Source organism: Lichenostomus cassidix, chromosome Z, assembly GCF_008360975.1.
Source record: "Lichenostomus cassidix isolate B80296 chromosome Z, HeHo_3.0, whole genome shotgun sequence".
NCBI classification, from domain to species: Eukaryota; Metazoa; Chordata; class Aves; order Passeriformes; family Meliphagidae; genus Lichenostomus; species Lichenostomus cassidix.
Window position 1 is genome coordinate 48162807 of NC_139511.1, and position 24273 is coordinate 48187079.

Genomic DNA, 24273 nt, shown 5'->3' on the forward strand with positions numbered 1-24273 from the left:
TGCAAGTTAATATGCTGATAATATTTGTTTAAGAGAGTGAATTAATTTCCCAAAGGTAGTAATATGACACTCATGTAAAACAGGTATGACAGGGGAGACAGGCCTGATTTGTGTGTTTTCTTTTCCAGTCAATGTAAATTGTAAAGTAAATATAATGTAAATACGCAAAACTAGTATTGCTGCTCTTTTAATTCTTGCTCTTTCATAAAAAGGGGGAACTCCAAATATCATTACTATGGTATTCGTGTCAAGCCAGACTCTCCTCTTAATCGACTACAAGAGGACATGCAATATATGGCCATGAGACAACAGCCCATGCAACAGAAACAGAGGTATAGTGTGAAACACAGCTATTCACTGATATTTCTGATTAATCAAGTCTAATTTTTCCTTACATGGACAAGCTGAAATTCTAGTTCAGTTTCTCCGCTGTGAAAATAAAAGTTTGCTGGATATCCAGCTGATGTCAGTGATGTTACCGGTCAGTGTGAAAAAATATTTACCTCGAAATTGTCATAAATTTGCAAAAATTAAATAATTATAAAGTGACCTATAATATGAACAGATTCTTCTTAACTATATTGAATTATTGTCCCACAAGCTGAAGAAAAGCAGTAAGAACTTTAATTTCAAATATGCCTGTTTCCTTTCATTGCTGTATTTTATGTACACACTTCTTATCAGAGAACTCACTATTAAGTTGCTTGGTATTTATTTCTTCTCCCTCTGAAGAATTAATGTGACCACAATGGCTTGCCTTTAAGTTGATACAAGTATGTTCCCTTAGTGTCTGTTGTTCCTGAGGAACTTGTGAAAGCTCAGAAGTTGAAGGTGGTGGCACAGGGGTGAACTGGTGGTGAAAGAATGTGTGAATATGCATATTAAAAACTAGGTTGAACAGAAAATTTTAGGGGCAGAAAATGGAAATGAGTACATTTCTTTGAAATTAATCTTTATTTGACTGATGTCACTAGCCTCCCATATTACCCTAAAGTAAAATGTTAAATTGACAGTTTCATGACACTTACAGGTAGAAGAGCAGCATATCAAGCAAGTCACTTTCAGAGCAGTTACCCCCCTCCAAAAAATTCAGTTGAATGAACAGTTTGGTGTAGTGTACCAAGAATATTTTGAGTCCTTGGATACTATGACTTCAAACTTCAAACATGAAGATCACTTTTATCTGAAATGACTTCACTGTCATTTCCAGAGGTAGTTACAGCACTAAAAAAAAATGCAAGTTAATGGTAAGATATTTGGTCTTAACTTTTTTTTTGCTGAGCATAATACAGGAGCATGAGATGTCTCATAATACATCATGTAGAACATTCTTGTTACAAAAATCATGGCAAGATTGGAAGTATGAAATTATGATAGATACTTACAAAATCTCCAAGCAAGCTTATTTTACCCACTCAATCTCATTTGCTTAGAGGTTTCATTCACTTGCATTCAAAATAACATGTGTGCACCAAGACATATTCCACAACAGTCTAACTAGAATTATTTCTCCAAAAGTGATGCCAGTTAGCTAAACATTGTCACATCTCTTATCTTCTTCTTGATTCACAGTGGCAAAGTGATTTTGCAATTTCATTATATAACTGTTAGGAGTGGATATTTCTTTTTGTTTTATTTCCTTTTGATTTTATTTAACAGCACAGTGTGTCTTACATAGTTCCCTTATTTTTCTGACCTAAGTATGTTTGGCATCATTTTCTTAACTTTATGTCAGTATCTGTTCCTTGATTAAATCTAAACAAAACCACACGTATGGTACTGTGTGCAGTTAGTGCACACTTCTCCTGTGCTCCATGTTTTGCACATGCCCACATGTACCTGCACCAACATGCATCCATTTGGGCTCAATTCACACCAATGCTAAGCTCTGCTGTGAGAATCTGTAAAGGTGTTGATGAGGGGTGCGAACTGCAAGGTACCATTATGCTCAATAGGTAGGTGTTACATGAAAAATACTGTGCTGCAGGAGGCTTAGTATTTAACTTCAGTGTTTCATATATGATGTCTGTATGTGTTCTTATCACTGTTATCCAAATGTATTGAAAAATTCTAGCAGGATTTATTAAGAAAGAACTAAAGGACTGTATATTGTAATTTTCATGATTATGGTAATGTTGCTCTTTTGTCAGCTTATTAATATTTCTGGTGGTTCTTTTGTCTTTTAAATTAGTGGTAAATTGCAGTCAATATACTTTTTTCTGGTTATTTATACCAATTCTCCATCTCTATCAGACACATCTAATTGGATGAACACTTCTAGTTCTCTTCAGCAAGTGCTGTAGACTGACTGTATGCCACACATAATTTTTCTTTATTCCTTTTCATCATTTGGGAACCATGCACCTTTTTTATTTGCATAACTTCAATATCCCAAAGTGCTTGTGTTGAAGTCTTCATTATCCTCAGAGGGTAATGTCATTTCTTCTTAAAGTAATGAAACATTATCTTTGAATTACAAAATTATGCCAAGCTATTTGTAAAGGGAAGGACTTGATTGGTGTAAATTTGCTGGACTTACAATATGCTGTTAATAAGCTACATTGTGCTAGAAATTGGGAGTGGTGCTGGAATACCACCTTTTTGAATTCTGTAATGCATTCTTAATACTTTAGCTTCTCTTAGTGGTTGTTTCTTCTGTTATTTACAAAATAAGTAAGGATCTTTAAATTATTCTGTCACTTGTCCTGAAAATTTTATTTTGAGATGGAAAAATCAAACTCTATATTCCATTTATGAAGAAGTGAACAGGAAGGGTAATTTTGTACTTGGTATTTTTGCAGGTATAAGCCTATGCAGAAAGTGGATGGAGTTGCAGATGGCTTCACAGGAAGTGGTCAACAGACAGGCACATCTGTTGAACAGACTGTAATTGCCCAAAGTCAACATCATCAGCAGTTTCTAGGTATGAAAGCAGGTTTTATACTGCTATATAAATAAGGTGAACTTTGTTATCGCTGTGAATATCAAGCCACACAAGTACAACAGTTGCTTCTGAAGTTATCATGCCCTCTTTAAAATCCTTACTCAAAACAGAACAGAAAGGCACTTAAATTACACTAGTTTTATGTAATATTTAATATGCATCATGTAAGTATAAAAGGAAAAATAGGGTGACATATACTTCATATGGCATAAATGAAGTTGTTTTGCATAGTTACATTAAATGTGCATGTTGAAATTCCTGTTATGAAAGTTGTTTCCTGCATGTGCATTACAGTGAATTATATTTCATAAAAGTCAGGGTTGGAGGATGGCATTACACTACTATTGCAGGTTAATGAACCCCTGGGCTGTTTTGAAAGCGTGTTCTAGTGTTGTAAGTGGAAAGAGACAAATAGCCTAACTGAAACCCCAAAAGTCATATTTAAAAATATCCTAATTGTGGATTTGTTGATCCAGTTAACCATGTATTTCAGTCATGGAAACAAATCGTAATTTAGTTAATTTTTTGTTTAAAAAGAGTCTTTGGCTGATAAGAGTGTGCTATCAGTGTAGGTTTATTTGGTTGGGATTTTCAACCACCAGATCCTTTGGCCTAATTTTACTTAAACTGAAACTATTCGGAGAATGAAGGTAGCATTAAAATGTTTTGAATCTTCTTTTCCAGGTAGCCTCAGTCCAGCATTTTTATCTTACCAGCTTGTCTCTTGGAAACATTTGTGACAAATAGTAAAAGCACACATTGGCTGTACTTGAAAGTCTAGTAAATGTCAATTAAAAATGTATATTGAATCTATCAAGCCCCATCACACCTGGCTGCATAGAAAATCTTCAGTTGAACAACAAAAAATTATTCAAGGATTAGTCTCTCCTGCACTGCCTTAGATATTTTCTTGTGCCCTATAAGAGTCTGAAAAAGTGTGTGATAGCTTCTCTATATAGATGTAGTATACATGACATCATTTTAATGACTTCAAGTATAATTTTTTTAAAATGAAAAATTATGAATGTAGTTATGATTTTGATATATGACAGGTATGAAATATTTTCTTCTTTGAATATTGTAACATTTTGGAATTTATTTCTTCGTATAATCCTTAAATTTTTTTCTTAATCATACTGTAACTGGCACCTCTTTCACTATGTTGTCATGACAACAGATGCATCTCGAGTACTGCCAGAGTTTGGAGAAGTTGAAATATCTTCTCTGCCAGATGGTACTACCTTTGAGGACATCAAATCACTACAGAGTCTTTATCGAGAGCACTGTGAGGTATTTCCTATAAATCATTTATTTTTGAAAGTTCATGACTCTTAGTGAAGGCCAATACAAGAGAGCAGTGCCAAATATATTGCAGCCATGACAGTGGTATGTGACTTTCTCCATGGATATTTTACTTATTTCATTGAAAAAGATAGCAAAAAGGGTTTTCTGGAGGAGGCCGTTCAGAGGGGAAAGGAGTTATATGCAATAGACACTGAGAATGAAATGTTGTTATATGTATATTTTTCAGAATGTTATGTGTATATTTTTCAGAATGTTAGACTTTAAACTGTGCATGCAGATATTTGGTTTAGTCAATAGAAAATGTAAATCATGGGTTAGTTAATTTTTTTAACATAAAGCAGCAACTTTTTTCTCATTTCAAAGAAACATTGAAACATTTAAGCCACATTTGATACTGAACAATATCTTTTTCTTAATTATTTTTGAAGGTGCTTCCAACTTATAAGGAATTATGAAAAAGAATAAAATATCAGGTTTGCTTTTTTGTTTGCAGTAGCAGTAAATATTTTCTGTGCTTAAATTCCTCTGATATATTTACATTGGCCAAGCTAGTTCCTGGAGCCTTCCATGCAAGCCTTATGCAAGTCTCTGTGCACAACAGTTTATGGTGCTGGATAGTTTATGGATATCAAAGGTATTAAAGCAGACACTATTTTTAATTTGAGAAATGTACAGCTTGCCTTGGTTCCACTATGTGATGAAGGAAAAAAGCTATAGATCTAGTTGGAGTTGGGAGTGGGGGGAAGCTGCATAAAAGACAATATGACCTCATGTTTCATTTTCTCAGGCAATACTGGATGTGGTTGTTAATCTTCAGTTCAGCCTGATAGAAAAATTGTGGCAAACTTTCTGGCGCTATTCTCCTTCTGCTCCACCTGATGGCACTCCTGTTAATGAACCAAGGTCAGTGAATGTTTCTCTTTGTTTAATGTTTTATGATAGTGTACGTGTGAAACATAAAAAAATCCTATTAGTTTTAAATTAATAATAATTTTTTTTTCTTCTGTGGTAATTTTCCAGATTAAAATTATGTTGTCTGGCAGTTTTCTACAGTCTGGGTGTCTGTATGCCAAAGGGCAGTCTTGAAACAGTTGTGTCATCCATTAGGGTATTTTGCATGGACAACTACAGTAAAGGTGTCTTTTCCCAATATTTGATCCTCTTCTTTTAATCTTTTAAGCTTTTTAAGCTTTAATTTAAAAGGATCATCCATATGTCTGCATTATTTATGAACTGTAGGAGAATTATGGAGACGTTTCTTGAATCCATTTCCATGTGACACAATGTGTAAATAAGTTGTATTGGGTGTAGCTGTGACATCTATGATGCCTATATTAAAAAAATACATTTTAACACCCGTTGAAGGTTATTACCTGCCGTAAATCATGAAATCATAGAAACTTTATGTCAGAAATGTCAAATTCAACTGTTAACCTAGCACTGCCATGTTAACTGCTTAACCATGCCCCCAGGTGCCAAAAATGCATTATCATTTAATAATTTGCTACATCTTTTTTAACACCAGCAATCTGAGTGAAATAGAAAGTCGACTTCCAAAAGCAAAGCTGATTACTCTGTGCAAGAATGAGTCTATTCTGAAATGGATGTGTAGCTGTGACCATGTGATGTACCAGGCTTTGGTGGAGATTCTCATTCCTGACGTCCTTAGACCTATTCCTAGTAAGTTGAACACCTGAAACATTTTGTAAGGATTTTTCTGCAAGCATGTATATAATGGGAGGTGTACTTGCGCCTCACGGGGCACAAGAAGTAAGTTTGAAAGTTACGAAAGTGCTGTATATCCTTTATCCTTAGTTTCGTTGTGTGAGGAGTTGTGCTGGGAATTGACATATGCTTTGTACTCTAGAAGTTGGAAGATTTCGTTTTTAAGATACAGTTTCATATTAAAGGTGTGTCTTTTGCTGTATGTGTTGTATCTTCAGGTAAAAAATATTCCTTTCACCCTGGCTCCAGGATACCTGATAGAGAGAACATTGTCATAGTGGCCTTGTGACAATGTGCATGAGTGCCAGTCAGTCCTTCCACTAAATTCAGTAGTTTTCAGTTTAAACATCACATATTAATCTTTGATTAGAGTGGAAAACTAATGTGGTCTTTGTGATTCCATGTTTGGAAAGTTGGTCTTTTCTCCCTGACTGCTGAAATCAATTCTGATGACTGTTAAAGCAATGAAAAATTCCTAGTCCAATGTATTATTCCAATCTACTGTTTCTTCTGTCATACATCCTGCATGAGTGAGTAATTGTCCAGTCGTGACACCATCACCAGGAGTAGAGCTTTCTTTTCAAATTTAATTTTACAAGAATGCATTATTGCTCTACCAGTGTATGTTTTTACTATCTTTGATAGAAAACAAATTACCGTGAAGAAAGTTGAACTCCTTATAAATACTCAAGTATTTATTGGCTCGCATATACTGTCCTAAATATTATAAAGAAATCATGTTAGCAACCCACTGTAAACTTCATGGTTCCTACATATTAGCTCCTTGCAATGAAAAAAGCAGGACCCACTTAAAAAAGTTGGATTAATATATTCTAAAAAATTCGGGCCTTAAGAAGTTTTGTAGGTGACAAAGCTATATTGTCATGCTGTGAACACCTCTTCTGCTATGATGACTCCAGCAGTAATAAGCACTCCATAAGAATATTTGCTGGTAGTGCTTTGCAGGAAAATTTTATTGACATCTTGTTTGCCAGTGGAATAAAATCAGGTTTTAGCAAATTATGTATAATACCAAAAAAAATTTGAAAGCGGAAATGTATAAAAGCTGATGGTTTGCCATTTACAAAGCATGTTTTACCTTTTATTTTAAGGAATGAATGAGTTCTTAGTAGCAATTGACATAATTTTTGCACCTATATAGCAGAACAAAGGAAAATGTTTTCAAATACATGCAATTATTGACAGGTATTACTGGTGTAAATATTTTTGCATTGGTTTATATTTGATGTTTTACTTCCGCAATGACAATACCATTAGGTACGATTTTAGAGTAATATGATGTATCAGAAACAACTAGGCAATGATAAAAACCCAAATTTAATTACAACGCTTAAAAGGTTGAATGAAAACTCTCACTTGCAAAAACAAGTTAATTTCTGAATAAAAAGGTGGTGCAGACAGAGTTTTTTGTCAAACCTGCTTCTCTCCTTTTCACTTGCTTTTCCTGCAAAGCCTGGCAGTCTCTGGAGAAGTGTTTAAATGACACCTATACAGCTCATGGTGTCTTCCTGTCTTGTTTCGTAAGATACATTGGGCATTGCCAGTACAGGATCTTAAGAAAATGGGGCATAACCAAGGAATATCAATAACTAGAGGCATCATGTCCTTTTCATGCTATTTCTTTCTTTCTAGAATTACCAGTCATATTTGAATAATTGATACCTACTGTATTTGACCTTCCTGTTTTGGGGATGGTTTTCAAACTATTGGATTCAAACACATCATCTGATCCCAGGACCAATTCATCCCAAGAAACTTCTGCCTCCTTTTTGTGAACAGTCCAGTGGTTTTCTGCTCAGAATTCCACTCACTGAGCTACCTTTGGAAGACAGCTAATGTATTTTCTTACTTTATCCTTTAGGACCAGCTAACTAAATGGCTTTTTCTAGCAGCTTTCCTGTAGCAGCTTTCCTGGGCCATCCAAGTTGCTTCTTCACTGCTAAATTGTTAAAATCTTACAGTTTTCTTAACTTCCGCTTTTGAAAAAAAGCATCTCCAGTCATTGCAAGAGACTGAGAGGATTGCTTAAGGTTGAATATGACAAAACGCAGCTGGCTGAAGCAGACAAATTCATCATCCTCTGTGGGAAAACAGCAGTTTGTATGAAAGTTTGGATTCTGTAGAGCAGCTGAGCCTGTAAATGCTTCATTAAAGGCATGTTTATGATTTTTTCTTGAATAAATGTAAAGATAACAGCAGCTTCTGCTCAGAATAGGGAAAAGTATTCATTTGAAAGGGGCTTGAAAAAAGCATTATTTTTTCCAAGGTTTTTTTGTCTAGATCTTCAGTGTTTTTTCTTTTAGACAAGTCATATTGTGCTACCCAGTTGTTGGTACATATTACTGAAATAGAAAAAAAGACTGTTGAGGAAAAAACAGTTTTATTTTTAACCTCTGTATTAAATTTATCAGCTGAAATGTTTAGCACCCGCAGAATGAATGAAGAATTGCTGTGTATAAAACAACAAAATTCCTATTCCTGAGAAAAGTGAAATGCTGTCCATTGGAGTCAGGAATAAAGATCATAATTATCTAAAGTCTTTGGCAATAGACCAGAGCTGTTACGTTTAGAACGGACATCTTGCATCTCCACAAGTGACAGGATGGACAGTAACAAACTTGCTTGTGAATTAGATTCTATGCTAGGTGGAGAATTTATGCAAAATACACTTCCACACTGTATTACACAATTCCAGACAGACAAAAAATTAAAGTACTGGAAAGCTGTAAAGCTCAATTTTGTACAAGTCCAAGGGGTTTTGTTTCACAAGTCAAGCTTTTTAGGTGCTTATCCAAATCAAACTTTCAGTAACTGCCTTTGCCACATCATTTAGTGCATGACTAGTAACACTTCATGATTTAAGGCCATTTACTTTGCACCATGCTTATCATGCAAAGATTCTTTGAAAGGGTTCAGATGAACTTAAAATTTCAAGGTTGTAGGTACTTAAGGTTTTGGTAATGGCTAGATATGTGCTTAAGGATACGAGTATGAGAAAAATTCAGTGTTTAATATCTTCAAAGCTCATTAGAAACTCATGATCATGCTGTGCAATACTGATGCCTGATTAGCTACTTTAGCTATTTTATTTCTTCAGAACTTAGACTTCCTTTATTTGTTAATTTTTCTTTCTAGTTAAAGGCCTTTCTTAAAGGCCTGAACTGCTTTTCCATGTTTATTTTTAAAGGAGACCAGCGTTACAGTGATGCAAATAATTTTATATCTATACTTGGGTGAAAAACAGTAATGAGAACATTAGAAGTGAAAAAGTAGTAATATTTTTCTTAAATGTCTAAGTACTGTTCATACAGTATTTACATTATTACTTCCATCTGGTCTTGTAGCTAAGAAAATAGTCAATTAGTAAGTGCACAGAAATAATTTACAAAGCAGCACACAAGTGAGGTAAGGGATTGACAGGGTTGAAGAAAAAAGCTTGTTCTCCAGGTGCTAACCCTAAAGGAGAAAAAACCATAAGAAGGCTCAGCTAACACAGATACTTTGTCAGACCAAATTGTGGTCAGCTAAGCATCCAAAAGCGTGGTGAGTCATATAAATTACCAATATGGATTCTACTGCCTATGACTGCAACTTTGAAGACACGTGAAAAAGATATCACAAAGAATACAGTTTCTCTTTTAGTAAATTTACTTTTCTAGTACAAAGCTTTATTTAAAAAAGTATTACTAAAAAAATGTATTATTTTCTTAGCTTTTTTTCTCTTCGCTTTTGTAGTTGCATTCATTCTCTAGTAGTCTTCAGCAGTTTGAGTGTTGCACTCCTATGTCAGTGTGCAAGGGTTAGATGTGGGAAAGCTGGGTTTCTATCACTCAGAAGATACAGTTTTATTCTTTCCATCTACAGTTCCTTGGGACAATACTTCCTGTCCTCCTCTTTTGAAAAGTTAAAACTTCTGGTTTTAGTAAAGCAGATTACTGTAGGGGCTACTTCAATGTCTCTCTGAATCTTTGTCAGCTATTCAGCATCTCTGTGGATGCTATAGAAAAGAAACAAAATACACACAGATTACATGGTGATCTGAATAATTTCATTTTCTGTCAGTGAAACACACTTCTCTATCTTTCTTATTGATGATATCCTTAAGCACTGCATATTGGAATTAGTTCTTGAAAACTGAATTAAGCAGCACTATGACATGGTTTAAGATTATTTTGGACTTACTTGAGGAAACTGCAGTATTCCTATAAGTGAATTTTTCACCAGACTTCTGCGTTTTAAAAGAGGTGCTTAGATAAAATGGAAAGCTGAAAGTTTCTGCAATTAGTGTTGTTCTTCTATAAGAGTGCCCAAAACAATACTTCTAGTCACAAATTTCTTTGGAAGACCATCTGGTGAAGAAGTCAGAACTGCTTTTAAACCAAAACTAAAATCATTATTGTGTAATCTTTATCTGAGTGAGGCTTTTTGAACCTAGATTAGATTTGTCTTTTAGTAAGTAAATGCAGCAGACTTGAAGTTTGAATACAAGAGTTCTGAGGATGCAAAACATTTCAAGACAGGTGCACTGCTTTCTTTTCATTCTGTTTTTGTTCTCCAATGCACAGGTGCCTTGACCCAAGCCATTCGCAATTTTGCAAAAAGCCTTGAAGGTTGGCTTTCAAATGCCATGAACAATATTCCACAGAGGATGATACAAACCAAGGTAGATGAAACTGTTGCAGTATTATTCTTGCAGAGGCAAACCAAGTGGGCACAGTAGCATTTTAAAAGAGAAGCATTTTAACTTTAATGCTAAATTTCATGTTTAGCATCAAGCATCAAATAATGGGAGAGGAAATAACATTATTTGATCTGCTAAATGGTGTAATTCAAATATGAGGACTCATTAATATAAACCATTAAAATGAAGGTAAAGACTTGATCTAGAATTAATCTACAGAACACAATATTTAGAAATAATAAATTCTTTCATAGGTTGCCGCTGTAAGTGCCTTTGCCCAGACTCTGCGAAGATACACATCTCTTAATCACCTGGCTCAAGCAGCTCGTGCTGTGCTTCAAAATACTTCTCAAATCAACCAGATGCTCAATGATCTCAACCGTGTTGATTTTGCCAATGTTCAGGTAAAATTTAGTTTTGAAAAGTGGGGATTTTTCCAAGTGTTATTTCCTCTATGATTTTCAACATTATTGTCAGATGTCATTCTATCAAGAAAGTAAAGTGGGAGTATTTTGCTCATTCATACATACAGTGATTCTGTCCAAATATGACAGCTTATGCTTTAGGACAGTAAGAGCTAAGAACCATTATCTGTTTCCATTTACTATATTGAAATGCACATACTCTTCCAACTTCTATGCAAATTTAGAGCAAATACTTATTTTGAATGGGTAACATGAATTGTGTCTTAATAATAGCAAAAATTATATTTTACTATTAGATCTCAGTAGGATATCTTCTAAATGTCTCTTAAAGTTATTAAATGCACAGCATTTTCAGTAGACACTGTCTCCAGTATTTAAAACCCCATACCATTAGTATGTTTTGTCTAAGTGCTTGTGCTTCAATTGACAAGATGTCATGAATAATGGATTAGATTAGTGTGGTTAGAACCTATAGAGCCTAAATTCGTATTTTTTACTAAGCTCAATTTCTCTACATGTTTCTTCTTGTCTGAGGAAATACACTTTTGTCCTTTTGGCCAGCTAAGTGAAAGGTTTCAGATTCCTGGTAGTTCTCTATTTCTCTCTTTTCTTTGTGAACAAGTGTTTTAATGTACTTGTTAATATTCTTTGCAGAAGTCAGTCAGGAGCTGACCAAAGATACAATATATTAAGTACATTAATACTCTGACATGCATAGAGAGTCTGTGAATGAGGTGTTAACTTGGCACATGACAGCTAGAGTTTAAATGGAAATGGCTAGCAGTTAGTGAGCTGTCATTTTTCTCTCATTTTCTGAATTGAACAGTTAGCTTTATTTAAACATGGTAACACTGACTAAATTGCTGATTATTGTATGCATAGCATGTTTCTCCATTTATGTGCAGCTTATGTTGTCTTTAAGTAATTGTGTAATCTATTACTGCCTAGAGTCAGCAAACAGAACAATCCTTGTTTGCATACAAAGTTTCTTTTATAAGATGATGTAACAGGATTTGTCTTTAAGCATAACTTCTTCAGAACAAAAGGAACGTTGCACTTGATTTCTCGCTACTTCTTTTATTACTTCAGCCCCCCGCAGTTGACTCTTCTTCTGCTTGCGCTGCCTGAAATCCCAGAAAAAAATGACAAGTTACAAGTATTTCAGTAGAAAAATGACAAAAGTAGAAGCCTTTTTTTGCAAATGAATGTGAGAAACTACAACAAACTTTTGTTGCTCTCATTGTTTATTCTAATTTCTTTATTTGATGTCTGTTCTTTTATGCTATGCGTTTCCCACTTATTTGCTTTCAACAAAATGACAATAGACATAAAAATAAAAAGTACTTCAAAGTGTGTCTAGTAAGTGGGTCCTGTCCTTTTCATTCATTGAATAGCTTAATCTGTGAGATAGAATTGCATTCTCTGCTTTGGCTTATGTATTGTCAATTCAAGAGTTGCCATGTGCTATAACAGGAGCAGGCTTCCTGGGTGTGCCAGTGTGATGACAACATGGTTCAGAGACTAGAAACAGATTTCAAGATGACTCTTCAACAGCAGAGCACTCTGGAGCAGTGGGCTGCCTGGCTTGATAATGTAATGATGCAAGCGTTGAAACCATATGAAGGAAGACCCAGCTTTCCTAAAGCAGCTCGGCAATTTCTGTTAAAATGGTCTTTCTACAGGTAACATTTAATAGACTTTAAAACATTCCAATTATTCTAGTATTTGCTGGATTTTGCACTGTTCTAAAGTTGACAAATGTAATACCTGTGGCTTGGTACATCATGAAAACATGGAGTTTTTTCCAGAGTACTGTTGTTATTAACCTTGAACTCAGGGCTATCAGCAAACGAACAGGGACCTAAATGACCCTTGTTTATTGTTTTAAAGGCCATCTGAAAATGAATACAGGTGTAATTTTGTTCAGAGTTAGAAACATATTATGATTTTTTTTTGTTAAAAAACTATGCCATTATTAAGCCACTATTTTTTAGTATTACTTATTGAAATATTGTGGCATCAATGTTTATTACATAAGAAAGACAAAAGCTATTTTTAATATGTGGAAACAACATTAAGACAAGTATTCCATGTTAGCTGCTTATTGAAACAGTTATCAGAGTAAACCTTGTTCTTTGAACATGACTGTAGCAACTGCTTGCTGAAGACACCACAATTTGTTGATATGATATGAACAAAAAAGTCTATTGTTTTTGAATTTTAAGTTTCAAAGCTGTTTAAATTCTGGAAATTAAAAGCTTTGTCCTGGAAAGATTGACACAACAGAAACTATTTAAGCAATAGTTTATTTAAAATCAAATAGTTTTCTTATCATCTTAGTTGTTTATGTTTTCAACAAGGTTTCTTTCAAGTTAAGCTTTACACTTGCTCAGTTATTGGTAGTTATGCATTGGTCAAAACCAAAACCAAACCAATCTGTTTATTTCTTATGTGGTGTCCAACAGTACCTTCAGAGAAAGGAGAGAAGAAAATGATTGCCTTTCCTGGACATCTCTTTCCAGAGATACCATAAATCAGACACTTGTGGATAATGTTGCTTTTGAGAGTAGTGGTTTTGAGGTGAAATGTCTGTCTACATAGATAAGTGTTAAAATGGCTGTGACATATAATACATAAACATATATATTTTCTTTATGTTCAAATAGCTCAATGGTGATTCGGGATTTAACCTTGCGCAGTGCTGCTAGCTTTGGCTCTTTTCATCTGATCCGCTTGCTTTACGATGAATACATGTTTTACTTAGTAGAACATCGTGTTGCTCAGGCAACAGGAGAGACACCTATTGCAGTTATGGGAGAGGTAAGATAATATTTAAGAGACTAGATTGATAGATTTAGTGATGAATTGGGGAAAGTGTTTTTGCAAATTTTTAAGCTGGTATTATATATAAATATACACAGTAGTTTCAAATACATAATAGTAGTTTCACTAGTTCATTGTCAGAGTACTAAAATTTCACTGAATTCTAAAAACCAGCTATTTCTAAATGAACTTGCACTTTTACAAATCTGCACACAAATTCATGTGCATAGTTTGAAAAATGTTGATGAACATTAGAACCGTTTTCCAGTTTTTGATTGCTGAGAAGTTACTTCTGTGAATCTGTTTACATGCATTTGCACACATTCTGAATTCTCACACAAAATGTATACCCTCTTGGACTTAAGAAAGCTGGTTTACATGCAGAATTTTGGCTTGTACTGTACTGTTGTACAGTACTGTTTGGTTTGTACATGTAACTAAACCAGTGCAGACATACATAGAGTTTTGCAACACATTTGATTTTCATGCAGTTGCTTCAAAGACTGTTCATTTAAAAAGCAGATCTAGAGTCTCAATTCATAACAATCTTTTTATACCCATCTATGGCATCTGCAAGGCAAAGTTTATCCTATCCCTCTTCTTTCCACTAGTTCTTCTGACCTTTTATTTATAGTGAGACAATAAGGAAAGCATGGATTGTTACCAAAGAATTATGCTTCAAAGGTGCTGGGAAATGGATATATTTAAAAACATGCTGAATCATTAATAGGATGGATTTGTTACATTTTTACACTTGGGAGTCACTGTGTCATGTTCTGTGTTATCTATAAATTGCAGTTAATTTTGCTAGTTGATTTGGCATCAGTTGTCATTTTTCCCACAAAATACATTGATAGGCTCATTAAATACTATAAATAGATTATATACTTTCAAGAGAAATTGGAAGACATCTCAGCTTTCTTTGTCAAATGATTTTATATCATGTGTCATGATGTGTTTCAGAAAAATTAACTAATGTTTCTGCTTTGTAGAAAGACCCACCATTGGTATACACACTCTTACATTTCTTGCCTTACATTTGCAGAAAGTACTACACAAGTAGACAGTTACTACATTCTTGTTGTCTCAGCAGACTTCATATGTTAGGCATAAATGTAGCATTGGGTCTTCTAAAAAGTTCACAAGACTGAAGATGGAAATACTATGAGGAAGTAAGTATTGCAAAGCTTTTGGAGGTGACAGGCAGAATAGAATGCATTACATGCATGTCTCCTTAAGTTTCTTTGTATTAAATGGCTGTGACTGAAATAAAATGAGGAAGACTACTGACTACAGTCCAACAAATACTGTAAGACAGTATAAACTGGTTGCACCTGAGAAAAGCATTCTCACGCTTCTCCCTCCCTCTTATTCCATCCTTGGACACAAGTATTGGCAAAATCCTTGCGGAAAAGACTGGTATCACCATTTATGGTTAGAAATGTATCTATCTTAACAATGTGCTCCTTTAATTTGATATCCACTGGTGGCATTTTCCTCTTCTGAATTTCACATGAGAAATGGAGGAAGGAAAGGGAGGAAGGTTTCAAACTTACATGCAGCTTCTTTTAAAAGGTTTGGATTTTGATGTCAATCAGTTACCAGTTTATAAACCCTTTCTCAGCAGTGCCTTTCATCTACCTTACATGTAGATTAGCAACACTGTGACACACCTTCATTTTTGTTCCATCACAATTAAAATGATGCCTGGGAAATTTTAAAAAGAGCTTTTTGTTGAAATATTGGCAGTTCAGAATGCATATCCATTATCATTTATGGCTTTATAAAACACAAAAATAGCTCACTTCAAACAACAAAGGCCTTGATGAAACAATCTTTAAAAAAGGTTGTACTTCTCCATTCTAATTTTGAGGGTATACTTAGTGATAATTGTCTTAATAAGCACAAGAGTGAAATGGAATGGGAAATTGCTCTGCTATGGATATGGCTGCAGTTAGGATCATGCTTTTGAATGCTACCATTAAACCAGTGGAGCACAGATGTCCTACATCATAGATATTCTAAGTTCAGATTTGCTTAAGACTGTGCCCATTTTTAATTGTTTATTTTGCAGTTTGGTGATTTAAATGCTGTGTCCCCTGGAAACATGGATAAAGGTAAGCATTTTAGTATCTCTAGGGTACAATTCTGCATAGAGCTACTGTGTCCGTGAACAAAATAAATCCTTATGTTTTAAAACCACAGTCAAACAGAATTTACAGCTGTATCATCCTTTGAAGTGCATGTCTGTATTTTATGGATACATTGGTATAATACAATAGCTATGTATGTAATATGTCAAATGTAATAATGAATAGAATATTGTAGGTTTGTTTTAAAATAACAGTATTTTAAAGAAGTTTATTATTGTCACAAAGAAATATTCCAGTTTTTATTCAAAATGTTGTTCTATCTAATAGGACAGAGGAGGGTAACAGCTGTGAGAAGAAAGACAAGAGTATGCTTATGGATGTGTAACTGTAGTGAATGTTTTGCTAAGTCAAGAAGCAGAATTATATGCAAGTAGTTTGGGAGAAATGAGTTCCTTAGAATCTGTTCATGCCATATTTTGACATGCATTCTTATACTGACTACTTGAGTGATTTGGGGTGGTTGGACCTTAGAACACTTGCCTAGTGAGTATAGGGATGTTTGTCAAAATTTGCGGTCAAGTCACCACAACTCTCCTTGCCTCAGTTTCCCTATCTGTAACTAAGATTAACAACTCTTGTTCATCGTGTTTAGGAAATGAGGCATTTTCCAATATGAAGTTAACATGATTTGTTAGACCTTTTGGGATTGCAGTTGTTTTTTCCAGATCAACAGTGTGTAACTCAAGTGATCAAACCTGAGTCTGTTTACCTAGTTGAGATAATAGTTGACTTTTTCCATTAAAATTTTAGTTTACATTTTGTGCTTTATGAGATTGCTCCCCTGTATTTATTTGCAAAATAAAGAGCCTTGTATTAGAAACATGTCCCTTTGTGGTAGTTACATGGTGGTTTCTTTGTGCAGATGAGGGCAGCGAAGTTGAAAGTGAAATAGATGAAGAGCTGGATGAAAGTGGAGAACCACAAGCCAAGAGGGAGAAAACTGAGCTAAACCAGGCATTCCAGGTGGGCTGCATGCAGCCAGTGCTTGAGAGTGGAGTACAGCAGAACCTCCTGAACCCAATTCATAATGAGCACATTGTTGCAACTACTCAGACTATCAGACAATGCAGTGCTACTGGAAATACGTATACTGCAGTCTAATGTGAAACCTCCCCTGGCCTCCGACACATGCCCCATTGCATTAGCCGTTTAGGTTTAATATGAAAAAAAGAAAAAAAAAGAGAGTAATTCCTAAGGTTGACTGTTGTCAAATGTAACTGTTCTGATCATTATTTTGTTGGAGTTGTTAAATGGAATGGGTGTATGTATTTTGCCAGGTCTGTTTAAAAACAAAAAAAAAATTTGTAAACAGAACCATTTTATGTTGGCCGCTCAATAGGAAGAGGTTTCTTTGTATCAAATGCAAGGAAGATTTTTGTTTAATTAAAGTTTAATGTTAATGTTTTGTCCTCTTATAATAATTTAATTTTTTTCATAGTTTTAAAAATATTTTAATGTTAATTATTAGTTATGCTGATTTCATATAGATAGGTTTTTAATTAGATGCACTTCTGTGAAATATCAAAAGAACTATTTTCTTTGATTTACACTGGAGGCATACTTATTTGACAGCAGATGTATCAAATTTGTTATAAAAGGTGCTTTTCATCGTACTACGAGAAGACACTATTTTGATAAAATTGTGAGTATTCAGGGGGATTTTTTTGTAATAATGCTGGAGGGTTGAGAAGATCTCCTAGTTTCTTTCTGTGAGGAAGAAGCTATTTAGATGACAGAATTGTAACAGAATGTGGTAATCTGTATGGCATAAATGTACCTAATTATCTGAACATGATGTAAACAATGCAAGCTTCGTTTAAAATCAACAGTTTCAGATACTGTTTGCATACCAGTTCCTCTGTTCTGAAGACTACTGATTCTATATGTGAGGCCACTGAACAGATGCTTCTGATTGTTCAGTGGCACTGTAGATGTTAGAAACTGAAGCTAAAAAAGAAGTGACTTGATTATTGTTAATTTTAAGTGTATGTGCTACTTATGCTGAACTGGACATACAGGAAAACATTCCATTTGGATGACTTTCTTCTATTCCAGGTCTTTTCCTACTAGTGGTTCAATCTGCTGCTCTTAGAAAAGGTGATTTATAGAATGCAAGGAATGTAGCAACCTGCATCATTTTCCTTTCAAAAACATTTCCTTGTTGCTAAAGTGGATTTAAATTTTTACAAAAATTAGACAAGGCAGTGTAACTGGCACACCTCACTTGTACTTATTCCCAATTGTGTAGAATTTGAATAGGTGGCTAGATGGACCATTGCCATTTAAGAATGTACATCAGGGATCATTGTACCTCGGCTATTACATGGTGCCTTAAACAGAACTGAAGCTAAGACTTAGTACTTTTTGTTATTCTTAACTCTTAAATTAATTCAACAAGGTGTGCCTGTCATTTTCAAATTCCCTAAGAAGTAAGGACAGGTTACATAGCCTTCAAAAGAATAAAAGGATTTTTTTATTATTAAATGATTTTAATATCCCTCTTAGAATGACAATAGACCTATTTTTTCTCGTTTCTAGCTGGATTTCACTTTAATACAAATAAAATTTGCTTGGGAATTTGGAAAGCAAAACTAGCTTTAATACCAACTTCAAATGTCAAAATAGATTGACCATAGTCCCAAGCATGATTATATATTTTCTAAACCCTTGCCTACTTTTAATTTTAAAAACTAAAAAGAAATAAATGAGCAGGTACATAATGCAGTGCATGTTTTCAATTTCTATATTTTGTGGTGTATCAGCCAGATATTACATTTTAATGGTTAAATAATATCAGTTTATAGAGACCATATTAATTGACATGGAAGAACTCGAGTTTTTCTTCACAAACATTTCATTATGCAGACACATGAATTTGCTACACTAAAATAGTGGAACTAAATAAGAAAAAAGCCAAAAAGTGAATGAGAACACAAAAAGATCAACTTTACAGAAAAGACTGTGTAAAAAAATTAGGATTCTTTTATTCTGGTTTATCTAGTGTGTCTGAAAATGACTTTAAAGTCATAAGTACCAAATGGGAGAAGAGCATGTAAAATGGAAGTGTATTTATAGCAAACAAGTTTGTTGCTAGAGTTTACATATGCTCCAAATACAGCTGCACATAAACTAAAATGTCCTAACATTACTGGTGCACAAAAATAAATTTTATTTCCTTTGCAGAATTGTGAACCCATCCAGCTCATTCTGTGTAGGCATAATTCCTACTAATGTCAGTAGATGGCTTTTGCCTCAGTAAAAACTAAAAGTGAGGTTTATATTCATTATTTCTAAACTCATGAATGCACTGAATCTCATTATAAATTTTGTTCTCACATATATCGCTCAGTGTGTCCTGATTTTCCCTTAGAAATCAGCACATCTGTACCCTTCACCAAAAATGCTAAAACTAAGCTGTGATAAATATTTACTCCCCTTCATTGTGCATTATAAGATGTTTACAAGTAAAATAAAGTGAAATAATTCAACATTTTTTTCATTTTCAGCTTTTTTTTTAATACTGTAGAACTTGTTTTAATTTTTGTGTTGGTTTGTGTTTTCTTATTCTTTTCTTGGTTTAATGTTGACTTTGTTGTTGCTGAGAAAAGAGTACAATTGTAAAAGGTAAATCTAGATTGCTAAATATGGTGGGACTTGAGTATCTTTCATTATTTAGCTCCCCACTCCACTCAGTTGTTAACTGTTACAAAGTGAAAAACAAAACTGAACAAAAATCTGAATACAAAATATGGAATGTATTTCATAGCTTCTAAAAACAATGAATTATCAAGACAAATTGGAACTATCCCAGATTCAGAAAACTGACTGGAGTCTGTATTCTTAGGCTTAAATTCTGAAGATTTTGCCAGATTTTTTTAGAGCAACTATCTTACTATGTTGTAAACTTACAGACTTGGGGGTCTTTTGTTTTTTTTTAACTGAAATTTTAATCAAACACGTAGATAAAACATTTTGCACACTCTTGCTGTTTAATAGCTGGGTTTTAGTAACCATTGAAGTAGAGAGATATGAATACCTCAGTGTGTATTCTGTAATGTGTAGCGTGCGGCTGCATTGCCACACCAGCTCTGAAGTCTGTTGTCAATGCTATGGAGAGGTGTAGCGTGTGTCCACAGGGTAGACATTATGAGAGTTGACATGATTTATGTGTTTTATCTAATCTTGAAATGGAATCCAGAATAATTATTTTAGAGGCATTTCCCCCATTAGCACAAATAGCACAGTGAACAGTGTGGGGGAAGAGGTCTTGTTGAACTACCTTTTCAAAGCACAGGGCCCAGTTTTCAAAAGTTTTATATTTGTTAAAATGTTTTGGTACATTTTCATGTTTCTTGTGGTAAACAAGTTTTAAAACATCTTTTTTCTTTTTTTTCAGTTTTTTTCTCTTGTACTGTAGCATGCTCTAAGCACCTTCATTTTTAAAAAGTTCCATAAAAATTTGGAAAATAGATCTTAAATTATTTGCCTATAAAATTATGATTTACAGCATTACTGCCTTTAGTTCAAAAAATAAGAAAATAATGTTCTGTCATTCAGGAATGCATAGGTCTATATACAAATTTAATTTAAAGCGAGGTATTTTAAAATATCTGAAATGCTTTTTTTTTTTTTTAATCCTGTTTTCCCTAGGAGAAATTATCTGATATCTTTGTCATTCTCACCAATTGACATCTGCACTGTTTAGAAAAAAAAAAATCATGTTAGAGATGCACTGCAATCCAATTTAATTCAGAATGCTTTTAGAAAACAAAACCAACCACTGAGAGCCATAAACATGCTGACAAAATCCCCAGATTTATTAGTAATATAAGTATATAACAATAATTTTGGAGTTTAAAATACTAATTTGAGAGAGCAAGATGAATTTCTGAAAATTGGGCCCTTGTCACACTAACAGGACATGCTCTTTGTATATGGTTTAAAGCAAATTGATACATGGAATTCTAGTATCTCTGCTAATTTGTTTGGTGATTTAACACTGACAATAAAAACTGGAATAGAAGCATAAACACACAGTGCTTAGTTCTAGTGTTAGGAAACTAATTTGATATAATGCCTTGCATTAACCCTTTGAGCATTGTAAGTAACATGATGGGGACAAAGATTTTTAGATAATTTAATAGTCCACTGAGCATATACTTTGAAATAGCTTATAGTGTTGTACATTTTTTTTAATTATGTCTAAAATAAATACTTGCATACTATATGGGGATGTTTTTTATTAATAGGGGGCTCAGTAGATGTAGGCAAAATATTCATTGCCATTGATGTGTACTGTCTAATAGAAAACAGTACTTCAGCTCCCTGTTTTCGTATTTGCATATATATACAAAGAAAATCAAACCTGATTCTACAGATAGGAAGTTGTCTACTTTAAGATGCCTTTAGAAGATAAAGGTTTAGAAAATATATTCAGCTATTTTGAAAAACTCTGAGATAGATTAGTATTGGAATACTCTGGTACTGTAAAAGAGAAATCTTTAGGATTAAAAGAAGGTTTAGTAATAATAAATTTTGCAGAATATTTGATGTGTTTGCATTGGAATACTTGGCAGTGTTTGTGAGAAACAGGAACAAAAAGTGCACAATTCTGTTGATATTCCTTTTAAAACTCAGTCACTGCGATAATGACTAGCTAGAAGATGAAGGTGTTTTATTAAATTTCACATACAAGGGTACAGTTTGGTTGGCCCATATTGAATGTCAGAATTTTAAAAGCAACCTATAAATTGCTCAAGCAAATATTTTTAAAAGCCCCTTTGTTCTTACAATTACTGCTTACAGGAACAAGGGAACAGGCGTAGCAGCAAGTAAAGATTCTTTTAACTTAGAGATACTGATGCCACCTTACTAAATGAGAATACAGACCATTTTCTACTGGTTTCTTGCAATATCAGTCAGCAAACACTAAAGCAGCTGTACTTACTTAAGTCTAGCTGAGGGCAAAGAAAAAGGGTATCATTTTAAGTTATTTAAGGGAATTACGTCAGTAGTGTAGTGCAAGTAAGTTGTAAACATTTTTAGTCAGTTAATGCAAATTAATGCATAATTAATTAACATAAATGCAATACTCAAAGGGTTTTAATTTAACAACTTTTTTTATTCATAATTTACTGTAAATGCTTCTGAGTTTGCATGCCTTGATCATTGCTGCTAGTGATTTTATGTGCCAGTAGACCTGAGTTTAATTTACCAGTTTAACTAAGAAATAGTAAAAGCCACTTACAAAGTGACTGCCTAGTGTTTGTTTGAAGTAAAATATGCCTTAGTTTGAAAACGATCATTTTAACTCTTGTTTTATTCCTAATTTTTTTTTTCTTTTTCCTATTAAAAAAAATAATTGGCATTTTGGGATTGGAAGCCCTGAGTAGTTTAATATTTGGTAAGAATTGTTCTTGGAGATTGCTCATTAAGGCTGAAATTCACTGTAGAAAACAAGGCCCAGAAAAAGCCTGTGGGCATCAAATGAGCCTCACTTAACACTAATTCAGGAAGATGTTCTTTGTATGTTCTTAAGCACTTTCTTGGTTATGGTGCAAACATCTTACAGGAATTTTCAGTTCTGGATTGATTTTACTCTGAAATAATAAATGTCTTTTTAGGAGGAATTTAGATGTCAGAGGAACAACCATGAATGGATTGGTTTTTAACAGGAACTCAGTTCAATCCTTTTTGACTCACTGATACCAGCAAAAGCTTTTTACACAAAGAATACTTAATGGGTTCCCCAAGTAAAGTTTCCTTCCATACAATATTAAAGTGACTGCCTTGTATTTAAACATTAAATACCCATCTTAAAGTAACCCAGTTCAGCAATTTAAAATATGTTGGGAAAATACCACTTTGTACCAAAGCAAGTTGCCCATCTCCACTCATACTCACTGATAATTTGGATTTACAGTTAATAACCAATGAGGCTGTTAAAGAAACTTTGAGTGCCTTTCAAAAACTTGGAAAATTGTGCCTGAGGTGGTAAACTTTAATTAGGTTAATTCTAGAGCTACCAATCAGTAATTTTATCATCACTCAGGGCTTTCTTACCTTCTAGGAAACTTCCTTTGTTGCATTTATTTTATACTGTATTTTTTTTAAGTGCCATCATTTAAATTTCACTTAGTAAGTGGCAGATTACATTATCCAGTCCCACAGCACAGAAACATCATAACACTAGGACATATTCAAACTCTTATTTTCCAGTTGACTGAATATATTATGTAAATGAGGTAAGCAACTTTTTGTAGATTGTATGTGTGAGATAATGTAATGTTCTTTTCCAGTTTTTGGGCTACAGTTGAATATACTTTTTAATTATTTAAAGAAGACATCTTTACAGAATAACGTGATGGTTTTTTTTGTATAATGTATTTGATTTTGTAAATACGTATTTCCTGATGTGATTTTTGTGACAAATGCTAAATCTTTTAGTATATAATGTCCTCTCAAAACTGGCAGGAGCTAAATAATAGTTTGTTGGCAATTTGTATTGTGTACTGTACAATAACTGGGGACCTTTTATAATTATAAAAATATATATTAACTTTTAGTGTGTTGTATAAAAAAATGACTGGAACATACTAAAGACAGTAGGATTTTTCTGAATATTTCAGACTTGAACTCAGGCTAGCTTTCTTGTGTTTTTCAAAACAAAATTGTGTCTTGTCTTTTAAAATCAATAAATTTGTTTTCTTGTTACAAACATATCTGAATTGCTTCCATTTTTATGTAGCTAGATACATAAAAATATGTACCATACATGGACTGTTGTACTGTTGATTTTGAGAGAAAAATTATTTCACTCTGAAATAATACCACATTTTTAACCGTATTTAACAACAGAACTAAGTAACAAGTGTGTCTCAGATGGCAAAACTCACAAGTATTTTGAATCACAGAATCACAGAACTGCTGGGGTTGGAAGGGACCCTTGGAGATAATGTAGTCCAACCCGCCTTACCAAGGCAGGGTTCACCTAAGAAGTGTCAGTTCAATTGAGTTACTGTCATATTCCCAGTAAATAGAGACTGTAATACACTTACTCATTTCAATATTAACAGTAATTTCCCGTTACCAATTTTGGTAATTAACAGCTAACTATAAGGGGGCATGCAGACTTTGGCCTCCAGGAATTTGTGCTGTCAGTTTGGTACCAGCAGAACCTACTTCAGCAATTTTTGC

At 33.9% G+C, this 24273-nt stretch overlaps 1 protein-coding gene across 3 annotated transcripts in view; it reads left to right on the plus strand.

Annotated features, from left to right (window-relative positions):
• Positions 1-23796, plus strand: part of RFX3 (regulatory factor X3) — a 108401-nt gene extending 84605 nt beyond the window's left edge. For all 3 annotated transcript variants that reach the window (XM_085043657.1, XM_085043658.1, XM_085043659.1), the window contains 11 exons: positions 213-332; positions 2802-2923; positions 4122-4234; positions 5037-5152; positions 5775-5929; positions 10561-10658; positions 10931-11080; positions 12575-12783; positions 13768-13921; positions 15999-16041; positions 16940-23796. In XM_085043657.1, coding sequence (XP_084899783.1) covers positions 213-332; positions 2802-2923; positions 4122-4234; positions 5037-5152; positions 5775-5929; positions 10561-10658; positions 10931-11080; positions 12575-12783; positions 13768-13921; positions 15999-16041; positions 16940-17178 — 1519 coding nt within the window. In that variant the 3' untranslated portion in view covers positions 17179-23796. The remainder of the gene's footprint in view (positions 1-212; positions 333-2801; positions 2924-4121; positions 4235-5036; positions 5153-5774; positions 5930-10560; positions 10659-10930; positions 11081-12574; positions 12784-13767; positions 13922-15998; positions 16042-16939) is intronic.
• The last annotated feature ends 477 nt before the right edge of the window (positions 23797-24273 follow it).